Below are 26,978 nucleotides of genomic sequence, written 5' to 3' on the forward strand. Positions count from 1 at the left end.
AGGTAAGTGGATCTCGATGATTTTTAGACCACCCTGGCTTACATAGTGAGTTCCAGACCAGCCAGGGCTGTGTGAGGAGACCCTGTCTCCAAAAGAAGAATCACTACAGGAAAACAAGGCATGTGTGAAAGTGGCCTGCCCACCAGAACACATCCACAGGAGGTTGCAACCTGGCAAAGCCCTCATCACCATGATAGTCCTGCACGTTCTTAGTCTAAGACCTGGGGATGGCTCTGTCTTGCTTGCACAGAAGGACTTGCCTTACACCCAGTCTACTAGATGTCTAGGATTCACCTCCAATGTTAACTCCCTTTTCTGTACGCCCACAGTAATGTTTCAGAATGAGCTGTTTTTCTCCATGTGGGAAGCAAATGTAGGATGATCAAGAACAATCACTGGGATCTGGAAGCTTCTAGAAGCCACCTCATTTACTTCCTTGTGGTTTATTTTTTTTTGCTTTCCACATTCCAAGTGCCAGCAGCATACATAACAAACCACTTCAAAGCCACACAATTCAGACAAACTCTCTTCACTGCGACAGTGTCACATTCCTGGGCCAAGGGGCATCTCTTTAGCAGTGGCTTGTAACAGGCAACATGGAGACATGACTAGATGTCCTCTTGTTATTGGGAAATAGAAGGAACATTCTCACAGGTAAAGGGACACAAACAAGGAATCAAGAGAAGTGTTTGCTGACTGCGGAAATGCTCATTATCACTAATGCTCAACGGGGAAAATCCGATCAAAAGCACAGCGAAATGCCATCTTGTCCCACTGAGAAGGGCTGTGTTTGAGAACAAAAAGAGAAGACCAGATACGGCAAGCACTGGGACCTGTAGAGGTGCTTGCTGTCAAGCTTAGCAGCCTGAGTTCAATCCCCAGGGCTCACGTGGTAGGCAGAAGGGGAGAACCTACTCCTGAAACCGCCCTCTGATTTCCACAGGCGTACTGTGGCACGTACACATCTCTCCACACACGAATACATAACTGTCATTTAAAAAGAGAAAAAAAAAACTAATACTTGCAAAACTGGGAGAAGGGAGAACTGCCACACACTGTTGATAGAAATGTAAATTAGCACAGGCATCGTGGAAAGCAGCATGGTGGCCATGATGAAAAATGGCATAGTGGCCATCATAAACCTAGAAATAGAATTTCCGTATGTTCCCATCAGACCAGCGATAGCAAAGTCAATATGTCTAGAGATAGTCCGAGAACACTGCATACCCATCTTCATTGCAACATTATGGACAACGGCCAAGATACAGAAACTAAGAGTCTCTTGATGGTTGAATGGATGAGCAAAATGCGAATGTGTGTATTTGTCTGCTGTGGAATGCTGTCCTCTAAGCCTAACAGTCATCCCACTCAAGAAAGAAGCTGCAATGGCCTAAGAGGCCCTTGAGATGGAGCCTTCTGACTTCCCTCATAGAAGGAGGAAGTGGAAATGGTCCTTGGACCCTCTGATGAGTTCTCAGCCACTTCTTTCTGTTAGTCCTTCCACTCCAGATGCTCAAGGTCTCAGTTTTTGGAGTCACTAAAGTCTATACTACACACAAAGTGTAGAATTGGGAGTACCCACATTTGCATATCTAGGGAAGTTGTCATCCATGCTCTGGAGAGATTTTGGAGTTATTGTTTTGCTTTGGAGGTCACCCATGATCCTGTAAGTTCCCCCTCACTCATGCTCTGTAATTAAGCCTGGTAAACTCACTGCTTCGCCAAGTTGAACTTGAGTCTGTAGTTGATGCCTTTTCCTCTCACCAGGAAAAGTTATGCAACAATATGCACACACGCACATGGACACTTGGGGCAGAACACTATTCAGTTATTAAAAATGAAATTCTCCCATCTTCAGTAGTGCGAATCATGCTAAAAATATGGGAAGTGAAATAAGGCAGACACAGACGGATGGATATTGCGCATTCCTCCCCCTGGAAACTAAAAGGTTAATGTCTCAGTGGTAGAGAGCACAGTAGCAGACACTGGAGCTTGGGAAGGGAGTGGAGAGACCAGCTAACAGTACAGGAGTGCAATGGGGTGAAGAGCGGTGTCTAATGTTCTACAGCACAGTAGAGGCACCAGGCTGACAAAAACTAATTGAATATTTCAAATAGTAACTAAAGTTTACACACAACAAATGATAAATGTAAATGTTTGAGGTAAGTGACATATCAATTGTACTAAAGATGGTTACACATGTACTTAAATGTTACATTGTAATATAATGTCACATTGTACCCAAAGCATCACATTGACCCCCAAATACATACAATTACTATGTCTATTGAAATACCATAAGGTAGGGCTAGGAGATGGATGAGTGAGTAAACTTGCTTGCTGTGCAAGCATGAGGACCTGGGTTTCGATCTACACAGAGTCTAGGTGTGGACGTGTGCATCTATGACCCCAGCAAGGTGGGCAGGCTGTAATTACAGATGGTTATGAGCCACCAGGCCTGGGTACTGGGAACAGAACTCCAGCCCTCTGCAATAGCAGCAAACACTCAACCGCTGGGTCAACATTTCCCTGACCATCCCCACCGCCATCCCTAAAGGTTCCTGACATCTCAGTGTCCCCAAGGCCATGTGATGCAGCAGATGCTGGTGGCACACGGCTGGCTATTCTGCCCCATTCAGAAGCAAAGCTGGAGGCCCGCGGCTGGGCTGTCCCACTCAGAAGCATGCTCCTTACCAGGGAGGTATGGGTAAGGCAGGCATGTTAGCTGGCCTTTCTAGAAAAGCTACCGCTGTACTACAGATCAGAAGGGCCACTGATTAGTCCACCAGATCTTACTGATGGTTGAGTTAGACTGCTACAGATAGAAAATTATCTCGGGCTGTCTCTATTCCCCTTTAGTCAGTGTTTGTCACCCGCCTCAGGATCTGACTTCACACCCTTTGAGGGTCAGGTGAGACTTTTGGAATGAGCTAAGTTACTAGCAGACCCCTGGTGTTCACCAGGCCAGAGCTAAGAATGACATCAAATAGAGCATTACATCACGGGGAGCCTGGTGCCCCCAACAATATATTTACTAAATGTCTCTATAGCTAGCCGCCTTTGGTGCTATAGCTATAAAAGGTTGTTGTAACTATATCCACTGTGGAACATATTCTCCAGGCAGACCTGAATCTGTGTTCCCAGACCAACTCCTGCTTGCCTCGGAACAGTCTCATTCTCTTTGGATCGAGAGATGCTGTGTTGGATGTGTTTGGGGGGGGGTTGTTTTGCGATTATTATTATTTTTTGTTTTTTATTTGGTCAACTTAACACGTGCAAGAGGCATCTGGAAAGAAGGGACTTCAAATGAAGAATTACTTCCATCAGACTGGCCTGTGGGCAGGTCTTAACTAATTATTAATGTGGAGGGCCCAGCCTATGGCGGGCAATGCCACCCCTGGCAGTCCTGGGTGTGTGTGTGTATGTGTGTGTGTGTGTGTGTGTGTGTGTGTGTGTGTGTGCGCGCGCGCGCGCGCGCTGCGCTTTCGCATTTATCAGACTGAGCACGCACTTGGAGAACAAGACACACAGAAGCATTCCTTTGGGGCTTTTGCCTCAGTTCCTGCTTTGAGGTTCCTGCCCTGGCTTCCCATAGTGATGAATTAATGATGAGAAGTGAATACAAATAAACCCTTTCCTCCCCAAGTTGCTTTTGGTCATGGCCTTTGCCATAGCAATAGAAACCTAACTAGGATGGCTGTGTTTACATAGATGGACTCTGTGCACCTACCAGGGACTCTGGAGTATTGACAGTCACCCTGAGATGCCACCATAGCACTAATCCAAAAGCATGGCATAGCCAAGCAGAGATAAGGCCATGCAGCCCCGAGCAAGCTTCCTGTGGAAATAAAGAAGCAGAAGGGACTGGCCCAGAGCATGATCATCCCAGCCACTGATCTGAAAGGCACTGCAAGCCCTTCCACTCTTATTTAGTCGCTTTCTGCTGTGATCCCGAGTAAAAACAGGAACAACCATCTAACTTGTAATACTATCCAGCAACATAGGGGCTGTGGTTAGCTTTGATTAGAAATCCGAAATTCAGTATGCTCCCTTTCACTGGGGAAGGTATGTGGGGAGAAAAGAGAGACTGAAAGAGGCTCATATTAAAACAAAACGAGCCTTCCCAGTGTGCCTGTGGTGTGGTACCTAGACATCGGGATGCTGTTCACAGGGCCTGGCCAGAGCTCAGCTGGAGAACCCAGATGCCAGAAAAGACCTGAAGCCAGACAGCACTCTGACCATTCTAGCACCAGGGAAGCAATGGCAGAGGGATCCCTGGGGCTCAGTGTGCAGCCCAACCTCCATGGTGAGTTCTGGGCCATCAAGAGACCTGGTCTCAAAAGCAAGGCTGGGCTGGGAGGTGGCTCAGTGATACAATGCTTGCCATGCAAGCTTAAAGACCAGACCTCAGACCACGAATACACTTGTAAGAGCTGGGTGGGTATGGTGACTGCCTGTGGTCCAGGCACTTCTGAAGGGATCAGGAGTTCAAGGTCATTTTCTGCTATATAGTGAATTCAAAACCAGCCTGGGGTACATAAGACTTTATCTAGGTAGGGAGGAAGGAAGAAAAGGAGATGGTAGGAAATGAACTAATGAAGTCAACAAAGAGAGGAGTAGACAAGGAACTCTTTGGGTCCTAGCAGTTCAGACAGAGATCAGTAGGTGTCTTGCTCGGGCATAGAGAGATGCCTCAGGGCTGAAGTGCTTGCTGCACTCAAAGCATAAGGACCAGAGTTCAGATCCCTGAACACACACAAAGCCAGCTGGGGAGGGTGTGGCAACCCTCTGGGAATCCCACCACTCTGGAAGCAGAGCCAGGAATCCTCAGAGAAAGATGGTGAGCCCATCTTTTTCAGAGTTCAGGGAGAGTCAGCCTCAGCATACCAAGCAGAAAGCAATAGAGAAAGACAATCAGTGTCAACCTTGGGCCTCTGTATGCATGTGCACACACATGTGCACACACGTATAGGTGTGCATAAACACATGCACACAGACCCCGCGTGTACACATACTGAAAAAATGAAAACAAAATGGATAAATGTCCTGCAAAGTTGGCGTGCCATCTCCTGGTCCCAAGACTGCTCTTGAACACATTTTCCTTTCCTACACCCCAAACCACACTGCAGTCCTGGAACCCACCACGTCCTGCCTGGTGGACGGCTGCCACCTGCCCATCACAACGCTCCCTCTTCTACTCTGCACTCTGAATTTGGATGAGTACTGGGTAGGTTCTCAGGTCTTAGCTAAAGAGATCTCCAGAGACGGGAAGGGAGATGTGTTCAGGGACAGCTGTGAGGACTCGGCAGGTTCAGGCGAGTGACCCTCTGTTTTTGACACTCTCTCATCCTCCTTTTCCTTGGCCAGTGCAGGAGTCACTGAAGCCACCACCAGGCATTGCACAAAACCTGTCTTCCTGAGTGATGGTGGCATGGCAAAGAAACCAACTTTTTAACGCTTCCAGCCTGTCACCTACAAAGCTCATGCTGGAGAACCACACGATCAATCACACCAAAAATAAAATAATAAACAAATCACTAAAACACACCCTACAAAGTTTTGAGTAAGTTCATGATCTTGCTTTGGTCTGCATTCATAGCTATCCTGCAGGCTGCAGGTTGGGAATGCCTGGATGGATTTACGAATGGATGACAAGGTCTTTCTGTAATCTGTCCCTTTTTCTGAAGAGTCTGGCATGCAACAGGTAGACAGGTGAAAAACTCCTGCCAATATGCCTGTCTGTCTGTCCATTCTACTGTCTGCTGTCTGTCCCTTCATCCGTCCATCCGTCCATCCATCCATCCATCCACTGCTCTTGGAGAAAGAAACTACTCGTCAATGCCAGGTACCAACATGAACCCTGGGGAGTCAAATTTGAGGAGGGCCAGCATGGACCCCACTGCTTCCTGAGTACCTCTGTCCTCCAAGGGAATGGCCACATCTCCTCCCAGCATGCACCAGTGCTCTGCACAGCAGGCTCCCTGTGCATGCGGAGGACCGCAGCCAGAGAGGACACTCACCTTCTGAAAAGATGATGTGGTCATTGCACTCCTCCATGTTGCAGGCACACATGAAGAAAGTCTCCCCGGCCCTCTTCTTTTCCTTCATGATACACTTGGGAGAAGTGGCGTCCTCCACGGGAAAGCCGTGGTAGGTGAGCTTGGGGTCGTGGCAAACGGTCTCCAGTGTGATGTTCTCATCGTTCTTCCTCCTGTGGTGCGGAGGGGAAGAGAGAGACAGAAGGAGGGGAGATGAATGAAGAGTGTCGGGACAGAACAACCAAGGCTGCACTTTGCTCGGAAGTTGTTGCCCCAGCAGCAATCGCTTCTTGCTCTCCAACACCCTCAACTGTCCCATGCTCTCCTGCATCAACCTTGCTTATCCCCCTTCATCTTCTGCTCACCTCAGAGCCTCCTTACGGTTATACATGAGATCTCTATCTGAAAATGCAGGCATGAGCCTTACTGGAATTTTACACAGAAACGGTGTGGAAAAGAGGGCTCCTGGGGACCTGGGTCATTTTAAGTCTCCCAAAACAGCATGGAAAGAAAGATCCTAACGAAAGAAATGTAAGTTCCTGAATTTGAGAAAGAGGTTGAGGAGAAAACAATGGACAGAATGGCAAGTAGGAATAGCTGATGCCATAGGAAATGGATTATCTCTTGTCACCCACATTCTTGGAGACTAATTGTGCCTAGAGAGCAAAGGATAAATGGCATGGTATATACTTTGGAAAATATATACCCCTAATGTACTTTATATTTGTTTAAATATACCAATGTATTTACTTTACGTGTACCTGTGGGTGCCTGTGTGTGCACCACGTACATGCTCAGTCCTGAAGGAGGCCAACGAGGGCATCAGATCCCTTAGAATGGAATTATATGAGGTTCTGGGCTGCCATGTGGGTGCTGAGCAGGGAACTCAGCCACCTGGGGGCTAAATGTTCAAATGTAGGAATGACCCTCCGGGGTGGGGGCGCATTTCACATCCAAATCGTAATAAGAAATACTCTGGCAATCAGATTTAATAATCGGTGGAGGGGAGAAGTGAACACTGGTATCTGTATTTAAGGAACACAAACAGTGACCCTTGCCGTGAGCGCGCATGGCTTACAAAGATGGAAAACGAAGTGCTATGATTGGAATGTGAAATGTGCCCAGCAGGCCAGGTGTACGAGCACTTGATTTCCAGCTGGTTCACGCTCTGCTCCCTAAATGCTGACACCATGTGACTGCCGTGTCTCCTCTGCCATGATGGGCTAGCTCCCTCTCAGACTGTTAGCCAGAACAAAACCCTTCTTCCTGAAGCTGCCTGGCCAGGTGTTTTGTCACAGCATCGCGTAAAGTGACACAAGAAGCAAGAACCCCCCCTTTCTTCAAAGGCCCCCTTACCACACAGCCACGCAGACTTCGTGTGGCTTCTCACAGATGGCCGTGATGCTGCAGTTGCTCATGCAGGACTTCTGGTTGTCGCAAGTAGACGACCTCACGTCACAAAACTTACACAGCTGTGGAAGCTTGACTGCACCGATGTTGTCACTGGTCATCATGTCACTGTTAACTGAGGCGAGAGAAAGAAAGAGCCGAGGGTTATTCCACTCCACACCAGCCTGATGGCCCCAGTTAGATCCCAGGGTCGGTCCCATGCGAGAAAGAGAGAAGCCACTCCTGACCTGTGTCCTCTGACCGCCACACAAACGACAAGGTGAGTGCGTCTACCCTCCATAATAAGTAAAAGAGAGAGACTATGGAGGAAGGTTAATAAAAAAACAGAAAATCCCATATCAGAATTCCAAGATTCATACAAGGAGTGACATGCATTGCATGATGAGGGTGCATAGAAGCTTCTGGGCTTTGTCCGTGATGGGCATGAAGGATGCTTTCCACCAAAATCTGTCAACAGAGTCTCAGGTTGGCCCACTGCTCTGAAGAAAGGTTGGTGTTGCTCAGTCCCTAGAGAATCTACCCGAATATCAGGAAACTCAAGAGTATCTGCCCGACTATCAAAGTTCCATCCTCAGCACTGCGTGAACTCAGCATGGTGGTGCACGCCTGTGACCCACACACTTAGGAAGCAGAGGACCGAAGGTCAGGAGTTCAAGGTTATCCTCTGCCGTGTAGTGAGGTTGAAGCCGTTCCAGGCTACACGAGACCTTGTCTAAAATAACTAACTAAATAAAACCAATGAAGCAGATCAGGGAAAGGGGGACAAAGCGGAGGTGGGCCCATAAGATGGAGGCAGAGTCACCCAAGGGGGCGGGGTGGGGCGGGGCAGGGGCGGGGCACTACCAAAGTGAAGCGTGAAGCGGTAGCGATAGACATTACGGACTGACCTGATGTGTTTCTACCCTGACATATCCTCCAAGCGAGAGAAAGAGAAGGTGGGGAGGGTGGGGTGGCTGCGGTGTGGGGGGCGTGGCCAGAGAGGTGGCAGACCACTAGCAGGTCCTTGAGGTAGAGTCAGTTTTCCACCTAGTGTCAGTGGAGCCGGGACAGGGGGCAGCAGTGGAACCATCCCTTGTGCAAAGGCCCTGACGGCTCTCTCAGGTGTGGAACAAGATGGCCAGTCTTATGTCCCTCCCCAGACCTGGCCCACTCCCTCCTGTGTTCCGCCACTGCCCTCTGCCTCTGTGTGGAAAACCAACCACATCTCAAGGCCCGACACCTCTCTGACCACATCCCCTCACGCTGCCCCTCTCTGACCCCTTACTCCTCGTAGTGGAGGGTATGGCAGCCGCTAGGAACACATTAGCGCGATTTTTAGTGTCTATTTCTATCACCTATGTCACACTTTTGGTTTCTGATTAAAGGATACCCTTCATCCTAAAGTGACCAGCTAGTAACTACCACAGGATTCTGTCTCATTGTTGGCCAAGCTATTGGGCCACACACTTCCCTATAACCTAGCCACCAACATGAAGTTCCGGGAGCCCCCGTCTGCCTTGTCTAAACACGGTGTCTCTGGTGTGTCGCTGAGCACTTGTCATCTGCACAGCGTCTGTATTGGTTCCTTTTCTCATTGCTAGCCAAATACTTGACAAGTAGCAACTTAAAGAAGGAAGGGTTGACTTGGCGCGTAGTTTGAGGGGACAGTCCACCACGGTGAGGAAGGCATGGCAGTAGGCATGGAAGGCAGCTGTCACATTTGTGCGCAGCCGTGCAATGGAGAGGAGTAGAGCTTGTTAATCAGAGTTGATGGAATAAGACAACGCTGTTATGAACTCAACCAAACGGGGCGGGGGTCAATTCGTGTTCTCTGCTGCACAAAGATTAGACCTTTGGGTTGCAAGTGACTGTGGGGCAGATGCTGGCCCCGGGGAAACTGGGAGGAACTTCTCCAAGAGGTTCTCTGGGAGAGGCCTGAGAAGGGCAGTGTACTCTCCTTGTGCTAGCTCGTCCTGCCTTGGGGGGTATCAGCTTCAGTTCCTCCCAGTCGCTCCCCTTGATGAGAACTTTAGATTTCTGTCCTCAACAATTCACCCTGTGACCTCCTTTGTTGCTTGGGCCCAGCACCTGCTTCCTGGGTCTCTAAAAATACAAGCTTATATATTTAAGATCTGCTTTCTTGTGGTGACCGTAAACATAGAAGAAAAAAAAAAAGTAAAGCCATTCATCCCTTTCAGGCCTCTAGTTCATTTCAGGAAGTATATTTTTAGGTAAGAAACTATTTTGAAATCCTCAATGTCTTCCAGACTGTTCTGCTTAGCTAAAAATATAGGCATCAAGGGGCCGTGAGCCTTGTTTAAATTTGGTACCAACACAACAATGGATATACTTTTTCCAGCAATGGTTATGTTTGGATCCATTTATGAAACAATTCATTCAACCACTTAGATTTCCCTATAAGATAATAAAAGAAAGAAATACAGGGTTCTTTTTTTTTTTCCTTCTTGGTATTGGCTGTGTTCTAAACATCATCTGCCGACTAGGGAGCTTCGGCGGTCTCCTCATCATGTAGTCAAATCTCTAGGAGGTGGAATTTAGCCTAGCATTTTAAGATCTTAGGGCGGCTACCAGCTTTACCTTTGTGGACAGGGCAGTATCTACACTCGAGCAGTTGGAGAGATAGCAAAGCCTTAGGAGACTTCCGGGTGTCCTGATTGAATAGCCCTGAAGTGTAGACTGGGCTTTGGGTTCGGGTGTTTTTTGTTTGTTTTTCTTGAAGACTTGTTTTATTTATGTGTTAAGTGTGGTGGGTGGAATGAGAGTAGCCCCCACAGGCTCATGCATTTGAACACTTGGTCCCCAGTTGGAGAAGCTGGGAAGGTTTGGGAGGTGCAGTCCAGTCTGGAGGAGGAGGGGCCAGTGGAGGTTTAAAAAGACTAGCACCATGCCCAGAGTGGTTTTCTCTGCCTCCTAGTTGTGGATCAAGATGTGAGCTCTCAGCTGTTCCTGCCACCAGGTCCTTGCTCCATCACCACGGACTCTGACCCTCTAAAACCACAAGCCCGATTAAACTCTTTCTTTTATAAGTTGCCGTGGTCATGGTGTTTGGTCACAGCAATGGAAAAGTCTCTACGCTCATGTGACTGTGGGTGCCCTTGGAAACCAGAGGAGTTGAGTTGGAACCCCTCTGGAGACTGAGTTACAGGTGGTTGTGAGATCCCAGGTACGAGTTCTGGGAACTGAACTCCAGTCCCTGCAATCAAACTATGCAGTCTTAAACACTAAGCCATACCTTCAGACCTAGGTCTTAGGATTTTTTTTTTGAAGCTCTGCAGGTGATTCTAATGAGGAGTGGAGACCAAGCACCCTGAGCTAGACTTAATTGGGGGGTAGGGGGGTTTGGAATGCACAACAAATTCGAAACAAGGGGCTAAGTATGTAACTCAGTTGGCAGCATGCACAAGTTCTGGTCCCTCCCTCCCCCAACAGCACATAAACACAACAAACCGGTACATGCCCAGCATCCTGGAGGTGGACGCAGGAGGGTTCAAAATCATCCTTGGTTATACAGGGAGATCATGACTCGCACGAGCTATACGAGGCCCTGTCTCAAAACCAAGCCAAAACCAAAACCTACAATTACACAGTGTCTGTGGTGCCAAAGGAAGGCTTCTCAGCAGTGCTGGGAAGGGGGCCGCTGTGCAGAAAGACGTGGCTCATGGTCATCGCCTTCCCTGGTCTAGGCCAGCCAAAGAGTGACCAAAGTCAGCGGCGACAAAGGGGCAAGAAGAGCAGACAAGACTGAAGACAGCAGCAGCAGCCACCAAACAGCTGTGCTGACAAGGGAAAGCGCCTAGGTCCGGTGTCCCGGACAGGGACGAAACAGAGAGAAAAGGAAAGGGAGAGAGAAGGGAGGGGAGAGAGGGAGGGAGAATGGGAAGGGAAGGGGAGAGAAGGGAGGAGAGAGGAAGGGGAGGGAGGGGAGGGACACTAGGACAGCAGCTCACACCACTCTTGATGCTGCCTGCACCAGTTGTGTGAGGGTCTAAACATGTAGAGATACAGCATGCACCCTGCCCTACAAGGAGGCCCAAGGGAAAGCCTCTCTGTTGAATTCTGGGGGGCAGGCGAGCAGCACCCCACACCTCACATTCGGAGGCATGGGCAGTTGGAGGAGACGGGCAGCGGGTGAGGGGAATGTGTGTCTGCTCAGGGCGCTGTGTGCATTAAGAAATGGGCTGGGGTTTCAGCAGACCATCTCAGTATCCGGCTGGGGACAAGCTTTTTATTTTATTCTATTTTCCGCCATTACAGCAAATCAAAAGCTACTATTGTTGAGTTTTGCCCAGGATATTTCCGTGCCTCTTCCTTCTCTTCTACTAGCTCCTTGACTTCCTTTTTGTAAACTTTACAGGAGGCATACAATTAATCCCCACCCAGTTACCCTATTATAGCTGATAGAGGATGTACCCCCTTTAACAATTCCATCAGCCCACCACCCCACAAGTCTATCAACCTTCAACCTATTTTTTTTAACTAACATCCGCTTTCCTCTATGTGACAGTCACCCTCTGTGTGGTAAGGCAGATATGCTCAGACTACAACAGTGTTCACCATCTGTGTTGGTCTCAAGCCATTCTGGTGAAAGCTCCGTGAAGTCACCGTGGGATAGGGAGCACAGAAATGCCGGCTTTTGTTCATGGTTCCAAGAGGTTCTCAGAGGCCCTGGCAGCCTGTAAGCAGCAACTGAAGAATCCCAAACCTCCCTCTGTGTCCGCAAGAATCCCTGAAAGCCTGGTACGTTCATGAGGACAGGTGGAGGGAGGCAGCCATACTGCCCACCCCAGTCCATAGGAAGAAACCATGCCAGCCATGTCGTTCAGCATCAAGCAGGAATTCCTTATGCTTAATCTGTAATGCATCAGTCAATGGAAATGCAAGAAAATGCATCTAGACAAAACAGCTCAGAACAGAGACATAATTCTAAACACCCCCAAGAACTTCAGTTCCTACACCCCATGTAAAAACACAAATAACATAACCACAACCACAAAAACTGCGCACGATCACATACTGCTGTCATTCTGTTGCTGCAGAGTCAGTGACAGGTGGAACCTGGGGCTCATTGGTGAGATGAAGAAAGATGAGAGACCTCACTTTCAAAAATAAAGTGAAGTGGGCCTGAATAACAAAACCCAAGGTTATCCGCCCCACCCCCTCTCTCTGTCTATCACACACACACACACACACACACACACACACACCAGGTGTATACTTGCCTATGTACCTCCTATGTACACACACTAAAAAAAAAAAAACAAAAGAACTACCACCACCAAGACATCTTACTCTTCGACAATCTGTAACCAAAACTCAAAGCGCCTCACAATCCAACAGCTGAATTACTCTCTGTGTGTTTAAAGTTTAATATCAAGGCAACACATTTCAGTTGCTACAGATTCTCTAGTAGCAGCTGGCCATCCTTCGGGAGTTTCCTACCCTTAGCAGGCAAATTAATTATTCAAAATGTTCTCAAAAGAGAAGTTCCAGTCAGGGGCTCTCTCACCTAGAAAGTCTCCCTCTGGCCTGGGAACGGGGACAGCTGACACAGCATGTGACAGGCTCAGGAGGTCCACCACATTTCACTTCTCTTCCAGCAAGCCTTTAAGTGACAGCAGACTCAAGGTAACCTTGTAGAGTTGGTTCTCTCTCCCGGGTCTTCATGGGTCTCAGGAATCCAGCTAGCATCTTCAGGCTTATACAAGGACTTACATCCTATGATCCATTTCAGCAGTGCGAGCTATTCATTTAAATAACTCTGGATTCAAGCACTCCTCTATGGGCCAGGAGACCCTGAGAGCTCACTCCACAGACACCCGTGATGTCTGGCTTGGTGCTGTATATTTCATGATGCCATTGCCATTGATGTAGCTAAAGAAAGGGGAAGTGTCCCGAAGAGCTAACTCGTAGCAAGCCATGAATAGAACCCACCATGCCTTGAAGCTATGCTTGTCAAATATTAATACGCATGGGAAGCCCTCAAGGGACACATTGAATCTGCAGGTGGAGGGAGTTCACCGGCTCACAGCGCTGTAGGGGCTGGTGCACCAGATGTCTGCGGGGTAGACGGGGAGAATGGAAACCAGACAGAACGCAGGCTTTCTTCCCAGGGAAAGCCCAGTGCTCACTGTTCTAGTGTATAACTGACCCGAGGGCTCTATGGCCACCTCCTTCAGTAAAACCAGCTGACTACAGATGCCAATCCCATCTGCAAAATACTTCCCTGACAGTGCCAGGTCTAAGGCTTCATTTAAAAGCTGAATGGGAACTAGGGACCTATGGCTCAGTCATTAAAGGGTTTTACCAGCAAGCATGAAGACTTAAATTTAATCCCCAGACCCCAGGATTTAAAGAAAACGACAGGAAAAGGAAGGAAGGAAGGAAGGAAGGAAGGAAAGGAAGGGAGGGAGGGAGGGAGGGAGGGAGGAAAAGCTGGTGAAGGCGGAAAAGCTGGTGAAGGCACACATATTCACGGAACCTTCTAGCCAGTCAGTCTGGCTTATTTGGCAAGCTCGAAACTAATGATGGCTGAAGGACCCTTTCTCAAACAAGTTTTTTAAAGGTGGATCTCTGTCACTTGAGGAATGACACCTGAGGTTGTGCTCTGATTTACACACACACACACACACACACACACACACACACACACACACGGTGGAAGCATCTAGTCACATACACACAACACACCCACTGCCTAGCAAGCCTGCCCCTGTTCCCCTCTCGGGTGGAGGACCACCGAGCACAGCATGGAGACTCTCCACTGTCCCCTTTCTCTGTGGATTTCAGAGCTGGCACACCGGAAGACTGACTACGTGCTTTCCACAGGCCTGTCTCAACTTACAGCTCTTTCTATCTGCTTTTTCCTTGAACTCAGCCTCTGTAAGTGATCACAGGCCCAGAGGCCGGCTCACCATCTGGACCCACACTGAAAGACACACTCTCTGAATGGGTTTTAATTGCAGCTGGTATTTCAGAGTCAGACACCCAGGTCACCATCTGGCAGACAGTGATGTGGTCAGTGATGCCAGCAGCTAACACCCCCGGCTCAGGAGACCGGGTGGGACCAGTCCACTGGCCTGTCACATGACCTCTCACCCAGAGCAAAGAAGCAAGTCAGTGGGAACCAAAAGTTTCCACTCCTGCCCAATATGGTGGCCAGTTATTGCAGTTCATCCATCCAACAAATGCAAAAATGCTTCCTCATTTGAGTTTTCATTTTTTAAAAATGTCTTTGACCTTGGAATGCCTCATCCTGGACCTCCTCCGATGGGCATGCCCCTCCCCAGGGCCTCCTTTTGGATCTCCCATGGGTCACCCAGATCCCATGCCTTCACATGGTGTGTGTGTGGGCCTCCCTATGGCTACCAGCAGGGGCCCCTCCCTCCACCCAAACCCACTCCATGGCCCCCAGTTCCTCCTCATGGTCCACTTCGGGGACCACTTCCTCAGTCAATTGCCTTTGTCTCTCTCTTATGTCCTCGCAGTATCTTCATTTCTTGAACCAATCAGAGTTGCTATAGCTTATCATGGCTAATATACTGGCCCCTCTCAGCAACTCTGTCCCCATTTCAATGTCATTTTTTTCCACACAGGTTTTTCTTCATTTTTGTTTTAAAATGTTGGTTTGGTCCTAATTGTTTTACCAAACAACTATAGAGAAAATAAAATTATACTTATTGCTTTAAAAAAAAAGTCTTTGACCCTCCCACTCCCCTGTGTAACTCAAGTATTTTGACACGGGAGAGAGAAGCACATATTTTCGGGTGTCAGTGTCCTGTGGTCCCTAGACACTGGTACTAGGCAGCCATTATTTTGCTTACTGGAGAACCATGGAAGCTGCAGGAAGGTAGCAATGGCCAGATGGCACCCATCACTTTCTTGCATGACTGTTTTGTGGTCATAGTGCTTTACCGGGGAGCCAGGGAGATAATAACAGCTCAGTCAGTAAAGTATTTGCTTTGCAAAGCACGCAGACCCGAGTTCAACCCTGAATCCCATGTACAAAGGCAGAGTACAATGGCACACTTTTGATACCATTGATGGGAGGCAAAGACAGGAAGGTGACTGGCTTGCCGGAAGCCAGCATGGCTTACTGTGTGATCTGCAGCCCCACAGCCTGCTGGATGATCCTCAGCCCCACAGCCCACTGGGTGATCTGAGGGCCATGTTTCAAAAAAGGGGGATGGCATTCCTTCAGAATTGGGCCTGTGCTCCCAACATCCACACATGAACATGTATTTATACACATACAAAATGCTTTATTAATACTTTATTAAAACATTTCAAGAATGACATTGTAGCCGGGCGTTGGCGGGGCACACCTTTAATCCCAGCACTCGGAAGGCAACGGCAGGCCGATCTCTATGAGTTTGAGGTCAGCCTGGTCTACAAAGCTACACACAGACACCCTGCCTTAAAAATAATGACAATGTAACGTGAAAAATAAAAGACCCAGAGACTGATAATGGGGTTCAAACTTCAAGCTGAAGATCAGAAAAGCAGAGCAGTCAGCCATTAGCTTCTCACTTCTACCTCAGGCTGAAAGGGCTGACCCATGAGCTGTCTCAGCATGGCTGGAGACTGAATGCCTGATACTGACTTCTTGCTCCTGCCTTACATACCTCTCTAGCGCCAGGATTAAAGGTGTGAGCTCGGTTACTCTTTTAGACTGATTTAATCTCGTGTATCCCTGGATGGCCTTGGTCTCACAGAGCTCCTGGGTTCTAGGATTACAGGTGTGTACCGCCACCTCCTAGCTTCTGGCTGCTGGGATTAAAGGAGTGTGCCTGACTTCTATGGCTTGTGGCCAACTTTGCTTTCTGAATCCTCAGGCAAGCTTTAATAAATCATAAATAATATATCACCACATGGCAAAGTTAATGCTCTGAAATCTATTTGAAATGCTAGTACCTTATGTTTCCTGATGCAAGTAAAACAATCTCTCTCCGCTAGCAGTGCATGAATCTAGGGTCATTAAAAACAAGTGACCCACCCCACCGGAGCTGCTCCTCTTCACTGCTGCTGTGAAAAGGAAACGGTTTTAACAGCAGCTTCTGTTCTTATCACAGAGAGTAAGGACTTAATGCCTCTGGACTGTGTGACTAAGGAGGGAAACTCAGGCTACAGCGGGCGCAGGCCTCACCTGCCTCGTACTGGCAAAGATCATCCAGGGCTGGCATGATGGGGCTCCTGCTTGTAAACCCCACTTTCAGACGTTGAGGTAGGAGGACTGCTGCGAATTTGAAGATGGCCTGGGCTAGCAAGTTCCAGGATAGCCTGGGCTATAGAGCAAGGACCCGTTTCAAAAGTGTTTTTTAAAAGGTGAGATGGGAGAACAGAGGGAAGGAAATGGAAGATGAGGAGGAGAGAGGGAGGGAGGGAGGAGGGAGAGAGGGGGACAGAGGAGGGAGGGAAGGAAGAGGGAGGGAGGGGGATGAGGAATGAAGGAAGGAAAGGAAGAAGGAAGGAGAAATAAAAAGAATAAACAAGAAAGAGGGAAAGAGACGTGAAGAAAGAAAAGATGAGCAATTGAACCCACAGTGAGCTGGCCAAGGTGCGGGGCAGAAACACTCTCAGAGTGGTGCAGGCCTGTGCTCCTTCTGGGTAGTTGTGTCTATGAGAGGAGCAAATGCAAACAGCCTCTCACCTGGCACTTTCACTTCCAGGCATGCGTTCCATTCACCCGCAGTCTTACTGCAGCAGCAGCAGCAAGTCCAGGTCCCACACCAACAATCCCATAGAGTGGACCAAAAGCAGGGGACAGCTCTGTCTTTGTAAGTGGCGCTGCCCGAGCTACAGCACTCAGGAAAAGAAGCAGGATGCAGACAAGGGCACAGAGAGGACACCTGGGCTGGACAGAGTCTGCTGCCCTGGGGATGCGCTCTCCACCCCAACCTCCTGACTCTCTGATGTAGCAAGCTGCTCTCCATTGGACTACGCTCACTTGTTGGATATCTGCAAGTTTTCTGGAAGTCTGGTCAGTGTGGAGACCCAGCAACTTCACCCAGAGGCAAGGCAGGTTCTTTTGGAGCATCCTTGCCCAGCTCAATCCCTGGGCAATGTTCCCCGGCAGGCTGAGCCTCTCACCTGGAGCTCACACTGGTACCTTAGGGTGGTCCACCATTCATTAGATTAACCCTGAGCAAAGTCGGAGTTACAAAATGCAAGAAGACTGGAAGGGAGAAGGAAAAGACCCCAGGAGAAGCGGAGCCGCAAAAGCAGAGCCCAGACCTTAAGCATCTAAGTAGCACAACTCATTATTTTGTCTGTGCAAAGATTTGTATGAACTCTCTGCCCAGTTTAAAAAATCCAAGCTAAAGGCTGATAAATAAATCACTTGTAAACCACCTTCCTGTGGTTCCAGCTGAAACTCACTACGATGCAGGCTATTGGAAAGGGGCTGGGGTAGAGGGGCAGTCACTCCTGCATGTGCTCCCAAGCCTCTGGGACTGCTTCTACCAGGAGAATTTGACCAGGAGAGTTTCAGACACTTCCTTTAATAGCTCAGGAGTTTAGTAGTCACTACAGCTCTTTCATGAAAAGCTCCTCAATGCAAATTTATATTCTTCAAGCAAGTAAATGGAAGGATTAAAGAATAATTATCTGCATTTTAAAGGATTAACCTAATAGGTACTTCAGGGGAAAGCTTGGCTATACCTGAAGACTTTTAAAAATGTATTTGACAAGGACATTTTAAAGAAGCCGTTTGCAGCATAAACCAAAGTAGCTGAATGGAAAAGTTATCATTTTAAGTTCCAAACATCAAATAACTGAACTGGAGTCTCATTTCCCTCCTTCCCCGTTTAGCAACCCAAGCAACTCCAAGATTTTCCCAAATATAGTTTCCTGGCTTTCTCTTGGTTTAGGAAACAAAGGGATTTAGATTATCCTTGCACTTGAAGAGAATCTTTCTTTCTCTCTCCCTCTTCTTCTCCCTCCTCCTCTCCCCCTCTCTTCTCTCTTTCCTCTCCCTCCCTCCCCCCTCCTTCCCTTTATCCCTGTGCTGTTACAGGTTCCCAAATCAAGACACCATAATGGGGGAAAACACTAAACATTTAAAACAACTCTTACAGTGGATGGTGTACGGTATTCAATGCTGACCTCTGGCCTGTACACACACACACACACACACACACACAGAGAGAGAGAGAGAGAGAGAGAGAGAGAGAGAGAGAGAGAGAGACAGACAGACAGACAGACAGACAGACAGACAGACAGACAGACAGACAGTACACACACACACACACACACACACACACACACACACAGAGAGAGAGAGAGAGAGGTGTGTGCTAGAAATTAGAACTCATGTCCTAATGCTTGCCAATGGCACTCTTATCTATTAAACTAAATCCCAAGCCTGATGGTGGGATTCTTGGAAATGAGTTAAGTGGTACAGTGAATGAAGCAGCCCAGGCACTCTGAGTATAAAGACTTGAGAGTTGTTCTAGATTCCTTTAGGTTCCTGTGATGAAACACTGACTCAAAGCAGCTTGGGGAGGAAAGGGTTTATTTTATCTTATACTTCCAGGTCACAGTCCATCACTGAGAGAAGTCCGGGGATAGAACTCCGCACAGCAGTGTGAAGGCAGGCCTGTCTGCTATTCCAGGCAACATTAATTCCGACTGGAGAACTCACTCACATCAGAAACCATGGAGGATGCTGCATGATGTTTCACACATGCCCATGCTCATCTGTGTGAGCACCTGCCTAGGGATGATGTCATCCACAGTGGGCTGGCCCTGCAGCATCAATTAATAGCAAGACAATCTCCCAGAAGCATGGCCACAGACCAACCTAATCTAGGTAGTTAACTCAACCAGGCTTTCCTCTCAGACGGCTCTAGTCTGTGTCAAGTCCACAAAGTTAACTAGACTAAGGGTGATTGGTGGGCTCAGCCTTGGACTTCCTGTGGGGCCAGGGACAGCATCCACTCAATTTCTTACAACTTATGTTTCCTGAGTAATGACAAGGTACCCTACAGGGTAGAGATGGAGACCACACAAGAAGAATGTGTGGAAGTGTTCTAGGCATGACTCAACCCTTTCTTTGTGTAAGTAATACTCCACACAACAGTCCCTTCCTAAGGAAGGTTTTAGGAAAAGGTGGCAAGAGGGGGCTAGAGAGATGACTCCATGATGAAGATCACTTGTTCTTGCAGAGGACCCAGGCTCCATTCCTAGCATCGACTAAGTGTTTCAGGATCATTTGTAACTCCAGCCCCAGAGGATCTGACACCCTCTTCTGACCTTCTCTGACCTCCACAAACACAAGCATACACATGCTACACTTATATACATCCAGGCAAAACACTCAGACACATAAAAATAAATACACAAAAAAATAGTTTTTAAAAAAATGATAAGATAATGAAGAGTATGGTAAATCTGTCCCCGTGTGCTAATGGAAGGTGGCAGTTTAAGGACCCTGACAAACGTTTCTGGGAGTTTGAGTGGACAGGCAAGCATAGCATAGTATGTCCTGTTACTGCTGTACTTTAAAGCATTCAACGGGTAAAACAGAGCCATAAATTATGAAGATTCAAAAGACAGATGTGCTAGGATGGATTTCAGACGAGTCTCCTGCGATGCTGGCCATCTGCCACAGGAGGAGCTGAGACAAGAGAGCCAGCAACAGCCCAGAGAGCCTTGCTATAACAGATTATAGCAGGGTAGAGTGCCTGAGCCTGGAGGGGGAGGGGATCCGAGCTTAGAGGAGAGGGGTCTCTGCGTTAGAGGGGAGGGGTCTTTGAAGTGAGAGGGCAGGGGGTCTCTGAGTTTAGCAGATTAATGATGGTTTTAGATAGAATATAAAGTCATAATTTGGGAAACTAATCCTATAGTCCCAACCTGTCTAGAGGCTGCTACATGCTAAGAGTCTGGCAGCATAGGGAAAGTTCTAGATAGGATATAAGACGTGTCTGGTCCCTTCTACAAGGGGCAGACTCTGTCTTCTAATAATAAGTATGCTCAAGGATTCTTAAATGACTTTTCTAGAACCAAAACAACTGTTACAAACTATCACAGTCTGTGACTCAGATCAACAGCAGAGCACCTACCTTACATGCATGAGGCTCTGAGTACAATTCCTAGAGGTGTCCATTTGTCTGTCTGTTTGCTTAGATTGTTCATAAGCAGCGTGGCACTGGCAATTTAAGAGCTAGGATCTATTGTGAGATCCTCTACTGACTTCTTACACATGTAGTAGGTGAGAACTGATCTGCTTGGTAACATGCTAATAATAATGTTGATATGCAAACATGACAAGGCAATAATGCACCTTAGAACTGTGGGGTTCTGAAATACTGAGGTGAAGTTGTATTGTGTTCAGCTTTCTGGCACACCTAGACTCACAGCCAATGAGAGAATGGGAAGAGAACATGGGAGATATATGTAGTACATCTTCAGGTATCCAGGTAAGAGGTGTTCTGCTCATCCAGACAGATAGAAAACAATTCCTTACTCCCTCCTCCAGCCATTTCTTTGCATGAAGGCTAATTGAACAACGCTTCCTTCTGATTCACTCTGGGGGAGATTTCAGCGAGCTGGAAACACAAGCAGACTAAAATAGCAAAGGCTTCAAAACAAACTTTGGGTGCCTGAGAAATTAGCCACTCAACTTTCTGTCTTTTCATGAACCAAACAGGCCAGTTGTCAATGACAATCCTTAAGGTCTATTTGTTTTGGAAAACATTCTCAATTGAACTCCCAAGAGATAGGAACTCTATGTGTTTCAGCCCCAGCCAAACAGAGTAGGACGCTGAGAATTAACCTATAAGAAAAGGTTGGTTAGGGCTGGGTAGACAGCTCAGTGGGTAAATTGCTGCCTTGAAAACATGAGGACCTGAGTTAGATTACTAAAACCCACTTTATTAAAAAAAAAAAAGACAAGTGGTCGAGTGTTGGTGGCGCACGCCTTTAATCCTAGCATCCGGGAGGCAGAGGCAGGTGGATATCTGTGAGTTCGAGGCCAGCCTGGTCTACAGAGTGAGTGCCAGGACAGCCTCTAAAGCCACAGAGAAACCTTGTCTCAAAAAAAAAGAGAAGGAAAGAAAGGAAGAAAGAAAGAGAAATAATCAAGACAAGTGTGGCAATGCATGCTTGTAATCCCAGTGCTGGGGAGGTGGAAGGCAGATCCCCAAGGCTTGCAGGCCAGCCAGCCTACTGAACCAGTAAGCCTGGGACTCACAAAACAAAGTAAAGCAGACTAGATGGCTCCACGGGTGAAGATATTTGTGACCAGGACTGACAACTAGAGTGCAGTTGCTGAGACCATGTGGTGTAAGGAGAGAACTAACTCCCAAAGCTGTCCTCTGTCCTCTACACAGGAGAGTGCACATATGCACACACTAACTCATGCATGGACACAGACAGACAAAAAGAAGCGAGGCCGCGGAGCCCAAGGGAGTCCTCATATGTTGTTGAATTTGCTCTATTTGTTGCCTGAGACTCCAACTCTACAGCTTCCAGGTCCCCACCCAAGGTTCAGACATGAACTTGAATCGCTGCAACTGAGCAGTCTCTCAAGACTAAACTCACAATGTCATTTGGGTATCATGACTTCAGAGGAAGGGAAATTCTGCCAAGTGACAAAGGACCACTTTCCATCCAGAGGCTGTAGGCATTTCCTCTGGTTCCCTCCCCTTGCCCCCAGGGCCAACGAGGAAGCTCCAGGTCAGAGCAAGTCATTGACTGCAAGAGTTTCAAACACCCTTGCTTTAGCAGTGTGGGGGTCTACTTGGTGCCTTCTGGCCTCAGCTTGAATGATGGTAAGCAATGATGAAGCCCAGAGGTGATTGCATATAAACATCTAGTTATTAATCAATGGGTTGATTAAGTTTGATGAGTGGAACACTCATGTCTGCTCTCTTGTTTCCAAGAGGAGGGGTGTGGTCTAGTAACTTGCTCAAGTTGGCTCAGACTATCTGGTTGTAAGTGGCCTGAGGAAGTGACTCTCCACTCCTGGGAAATGGCAATTATTCCAGTCCTGGATCTGCCATCTAATACAGGCTCAATATATCTTTAGTATTAAATTCTAGATTCTGGTTTACTTAAACACGTGTTTACTGTGTATGTGCATGTGTGGACGTATATGCCACACTGCTAATGCAACTGGAGAGAACTGGTTTCCTTCTTCCATCACATACACGTAAACTGACCCCAGGAACGGGCTAGGAGCAAGCGCCTTTACTCACTGACCCGTCTTACCCAGCCCATTTTTGCCGTTTGGTTTTGCTTAGCTGACACAGGGTCTCACGTAGTCCAGGCTGGCCTTGAACACACTATGCAGCAAGGATGACCTTGAACTTGTAATCCTTCTGCCTCTGCGTCCAGAGTGCTGGAGTTACTGGCATGTGAGCCACTACATCAGTTTCCTGCAGTTCAGGAGATGACTTTCAGGGCCTTACGCGTGTCCTACCCACTGAGCTACATCTCCAGCCGTCTGACAACTACCAACGGAATTAAAGTCAAAACTGAAAGGGAGTCCAGTTCTCCTGTATCTCTCAGTCAAGCTGCTCTCCTTCCTCTCAGGGCAAACCAAAGGTCAGAGATGCAGCCCCTGGTCAGGAAATGAGAGCAATGTCAATCCTTTGTGTGGCTCTGGTGCGGTATTGAAACAATGGTCGCTTCTAGCGGCCGGACTGCTTGACAGGCTGGCCTCAGAAGACCAGCTGAGGGCTCAGATCCACTTCGGTTTCTGAGATAACACCAGGCCCTCTGGAACCTTCCCCTGTGCGGTTTCCAGGCAGAGGAAGCGAAAGGAAAAAGAATCCAGTCTCCAACATTGTCCAGACTTCAACAAAAGACAACAAAGGGCAGGAAATTTGAAATGAAACCTGAGAATCTGCCCTGAAATTGGGCGATTTTGCTTGTTTTCTCACAGAGCGCTGAGATGAGAAAGTGTGTGGCTGATGGCTGCCTTCCTTGGACGTTGCTCACTGTCCTGACAGAAATGCAATTTTCAACACGCAGCATGAAGGCCTCTCTGAGGGAAGCAACTGCAACTTGTGAGAGGCTGCCCTCAACTGCAGGAATAGTCAGCTGCCCCATCCCCATCCACCACAAACAAAACAAAACAACAACAAAATCCCACAAAGATCCCACGGCGGTTGGTATTTTAGCTTATTTGTGCTGTGGTGGTAACGTACCCGAGGCTAGCTCATTTATTAAAAACAGACACGTTCGTGCAGGCACCTGTGTGCTTATAAATACAAGTTTACGTGTGTACCCATATGTATGAAGGACAAAGGACAATCCTGGTGGCTGTTCCTCAGATGACATCCCCACCCCTCCCTGATTATTTGAGACAGGGTTTCTTGCTTGCCTGAAGCTCACCTATTTGGCTAGGCTGACTGGACAGTGGGCCACAGGAATTCACCTGTTTCTGCCTCAACGCTAGGATTCATTCACACCTGATTTTTCATTGTTGCTTTTTTTTTTTTAACATGGGTTCTGGGAATTGAACTCGGGACCTCATGCTTGTATATCAGACACTGTATCCATCAACTGAGCCATCACCCCAGCCCTGCTTCAGACCTCTGAAGAAGCCTTGTTATGGAAGCTCTACCATCAATGTTAACTTTGACCTCTTTCACTCTGACCCTCATTCACCTAACTTGCTCAAGCAACCTACCTCTGCTGGAGAGAGGGTGGGGTTCGGGGCTGGAGGCGACTAAGGAATGTATTTGAGTAGGAGGTGTTCTATCAGATTTAACCTAATCATGTCCTCCTCCAGACCAGTCAGGCCAGCCACCTAGATCCCAATTCTCACGAAGTCCATTGGAAAAGCACACACCAACACATGCAAAAAAGAGGTGACTATAGGAAACCTTGGAGAGTAGGCTGAAGGCAAGAGGTGACACTCATCCATTTTTCCTTCCACTGCAGTGGTCTCACTTCCAAATCCTTCCCTCTTTGTGCCTTGATTCCAGCCTCGGTTCGAACATAGCCTTACCAAATAGGCTGCTCTTTATTTCCTTAACTTTAAATTCATGTGTGTGCTGTCTGTGTGCACATACGTTCTCATGTGTGCACACGCAGGCTGGGTGTCAACATCTGGGGCCCTTCCTCTATCCCCCTCCACCTAACTTTTGAGTTAGACTCCCTCACATCCTGAAGCTCGCTGATCTGACTAGACTCTCTGGCCCAAAGCCCCAAGAACCGTCCTGCATCTGCCTCTCCAGGGCTGGGATCCCAGGCTCATATGCCATGCCCAGTTTCGTGTGTTGGGAAGCAGAGCTCAGGTTCCCAAGATTGGGCACTTACTGGATGGGCCATGGCTGTAGGCTATTCCCAATAAACCCTTCATAATGGCCCTTCCTTTCCAATCAATTTGCCTCTGACTTATGGCTTGAGTCTGTTCTTCAACTTAAACAGATTTGCTTTAGTTCCTGGCTGTTCTGGGCATCTCCGACACTGGCAGACTCTCAGCACACACTTGTTCATCGTTCCCCCAAGTCCAGTGAAACCTCCTCCCACATCCCATCTTCACGTTTCAGAGAAAATGTCCTCTCTCCTGCCAAATTCCTCTGATCTTTAAAAAATGGAATCGTGTATTTATAGTTGTTGCCCAAGGAACTGAGATATGTTCGCAGGGGAATCGAGACAATGGAGGCGGGTGGGGGGAGTGTGTTAAATCCAGACACAAGAGTGTAAATAATTTGTGAAAGATAAATAGCTCAAGGTTTAAGCTGTCAAAATTAGCAGCGGAGAGGACATTGGGTTAGAAGTCAAGGAGAATTCCTTTCCTTCAGGAGCAGGCCATGAGGCCCTGGAGACAGACTGCAGAGAGCCCCCAGAACAGCTTCTGGCAAGAGGCCCCTTCCTGAAGTCTGAGGTCAAGGACAGGATCCCAAGCTGCAAGGCAGCCAGCACAGATTAAGATAAGCAGAATCAGGCTGGGCAGTAGCTCAGTGGCAGCAATTACCTCTCAACACTTGAAGCCCTCGGTTCAATTCCCAATACTACCAACACACAAAAAAAATTAAAAATACGCAAATAAAATCACATACTCAGTTTCATGTCATACTAGCCATCTGTCACATGTGGTCATCAAAAGAGAGACTTCCATCAGGAAAAGACCTCCCAGGGGCCGGGGAGACAGCTCACTGGGTCAAGAGTTTGCTTCACAGGAACGTGGGCCAAAGTTCAATCCCACAATCCGTGAAAAAACAAAAAGAAGTAGCAGCAGCAGCCTAGTGTTTGATGGTAATCTCCCTGCTAGGGAGGAGACCCAGGCAGATCCCTGGAGCTAGCCCAGTGTGGTGGGGCTTCATAAAGTGGGGGGGGGGGGCAGGGAGAGGCTAAATGGTTCCTGGGTTTGGATTCTGACCTCCACATGTTCATGGACATGCTCGCACCTATATGCACACCCGCACATACGTGTGTCCGCGTGCATACACACACACACACACACACACACACACACACACACACACACACACACACACACACAGTCTTTCCAGGCAGTCAAAGAACTGCCAAAGGACCCAGCAGCAGCATCAGTCTTCAGGGAGATCTGAAAATGAAGACCCTCTGGGGTTAAAAAAAACGGCTCAAGGTGGTTGTCATCCTAGCACTGGGAAGGAGGAGGCAGAGGACTTCAGAAAGGTCCAGGCCAGCCTGGGCTACAGAATGAGACTCTGTCTCAAAACAAGCAAGCAAGCAAATGAAAACAACAGAGACCACGAAACAACACAAGCCGATAACAAACACCTCAGGAAGGGGCCCTAGACTTAGGGCAGGGCTGGAAATGGAATGGAAATCGGGAGGGCAGAAGAGACCTGCTCCTGCCTTGGGGGTCCTCTATAATGAAAGTACTGCCCCAGGGGGAATGGGGCTTGTATTAGGTGTTTCGCTGGCTCTGGCCTTGGTGTCCCTGGTGGAGCAAAAGCAGAGACAATTAGAAGCACAGGGACTAGCTAACACTCCTTACTAAAGTCATGAGCCCTGAGTGGCATGGCCAGAAGGCTCTAATAGTGAGAGAAATGGGCTGAACACGGTCTGCAACAAGTTGCAACCTGCCAGGGCTGGAGTCAGCTGGCCTAGCCTCTCCAAATGCAAATCCCTGGCCCCAAGATAAAAGAGTGTTTAAAATAGGGAGGCTTGCCAAGGTATCAAGTAATTCTCATTAAGCCCCTTTTCAATGACAGAAACATAGTGCTGAGCTGAGGCACTGAGATTAAGTTTCCAGTCAAAGTCCACAGCAGCCTAGAGCAAGGAAGTTAATATTTCAGTGAAAACATTGGCTTTTTTAAATGCAAGGCTTTTTTGGAGGGTTTCAGCCGAGCTCCCAGGACAGAAAGAGAGGTGACCAGCTCACAGGAGGCGGGGGGAGGGGGGGCACTCCAAGACCCCAGGGAAGCCAATTCTCTGCAGGCCACATTGATTTGATAAAAGTCCAGCCCAGGTAAAAGCAAGTATTCCTCAGCCCAAGACTTCTCAACCATCCCCCCACCTCCTTCTCCCTCCTTTCCTGTGTCTCCAGGAGTGGTTTTTAAAGTTAGCAAGAAAAGTTATGCATTTCATTAT

At 48.0% G+C, this 26,978-nt stretch overlaps 1 protein-coding gene across 2 annotated transcripts in view; it reads right to left on the reverse strand.

Annotated features, from left to right (window-relative positions):
• The window catches only part of Tgfbr2 (transforming growth factor beta receptor 2), an 89,873-nt gene that overhangs the window by 36,167 nt on the left and 26,728 nt on the right, over positions 1-26,978 (reverse strand). For both annotated transcript variants that reach the window (XM_013117089.3, XM_005075040.4), the window contains 2 exons: positions 7,395-7,563; positions 6,021-6,211 (listed from right to left, as the gene is read on the reverse strand). In XM_013117089.3, the coding sequence (XP_012972543.1) occupies positions 6,021-6,211; positions 7,395-7,563 (360 nt within the window). The remainder of the gene's footprint in view (positions 1-6,020; positions 6,212-7,394; positions 7,564-26,978) is intronic.

The sequence above is a fragment of the Mesocricetus auratus genome, unplaced genomic scaffold (genome assembly GCF_017639785.1).
Source record: "Mesocricetus auratus isolate SY011 unplaced genomic scaffold, BCM_Maur_2.0 Super-Scaffold_100691, whole genome shotgun sequence".
NCBI classification, from domain to species: domain Eukaryota; kingdom Metazoa; phylum Chordata; class Mammalia; order Rodentia; family Cricetidae; genus Mesocricetus; species Mesocricetus auratus.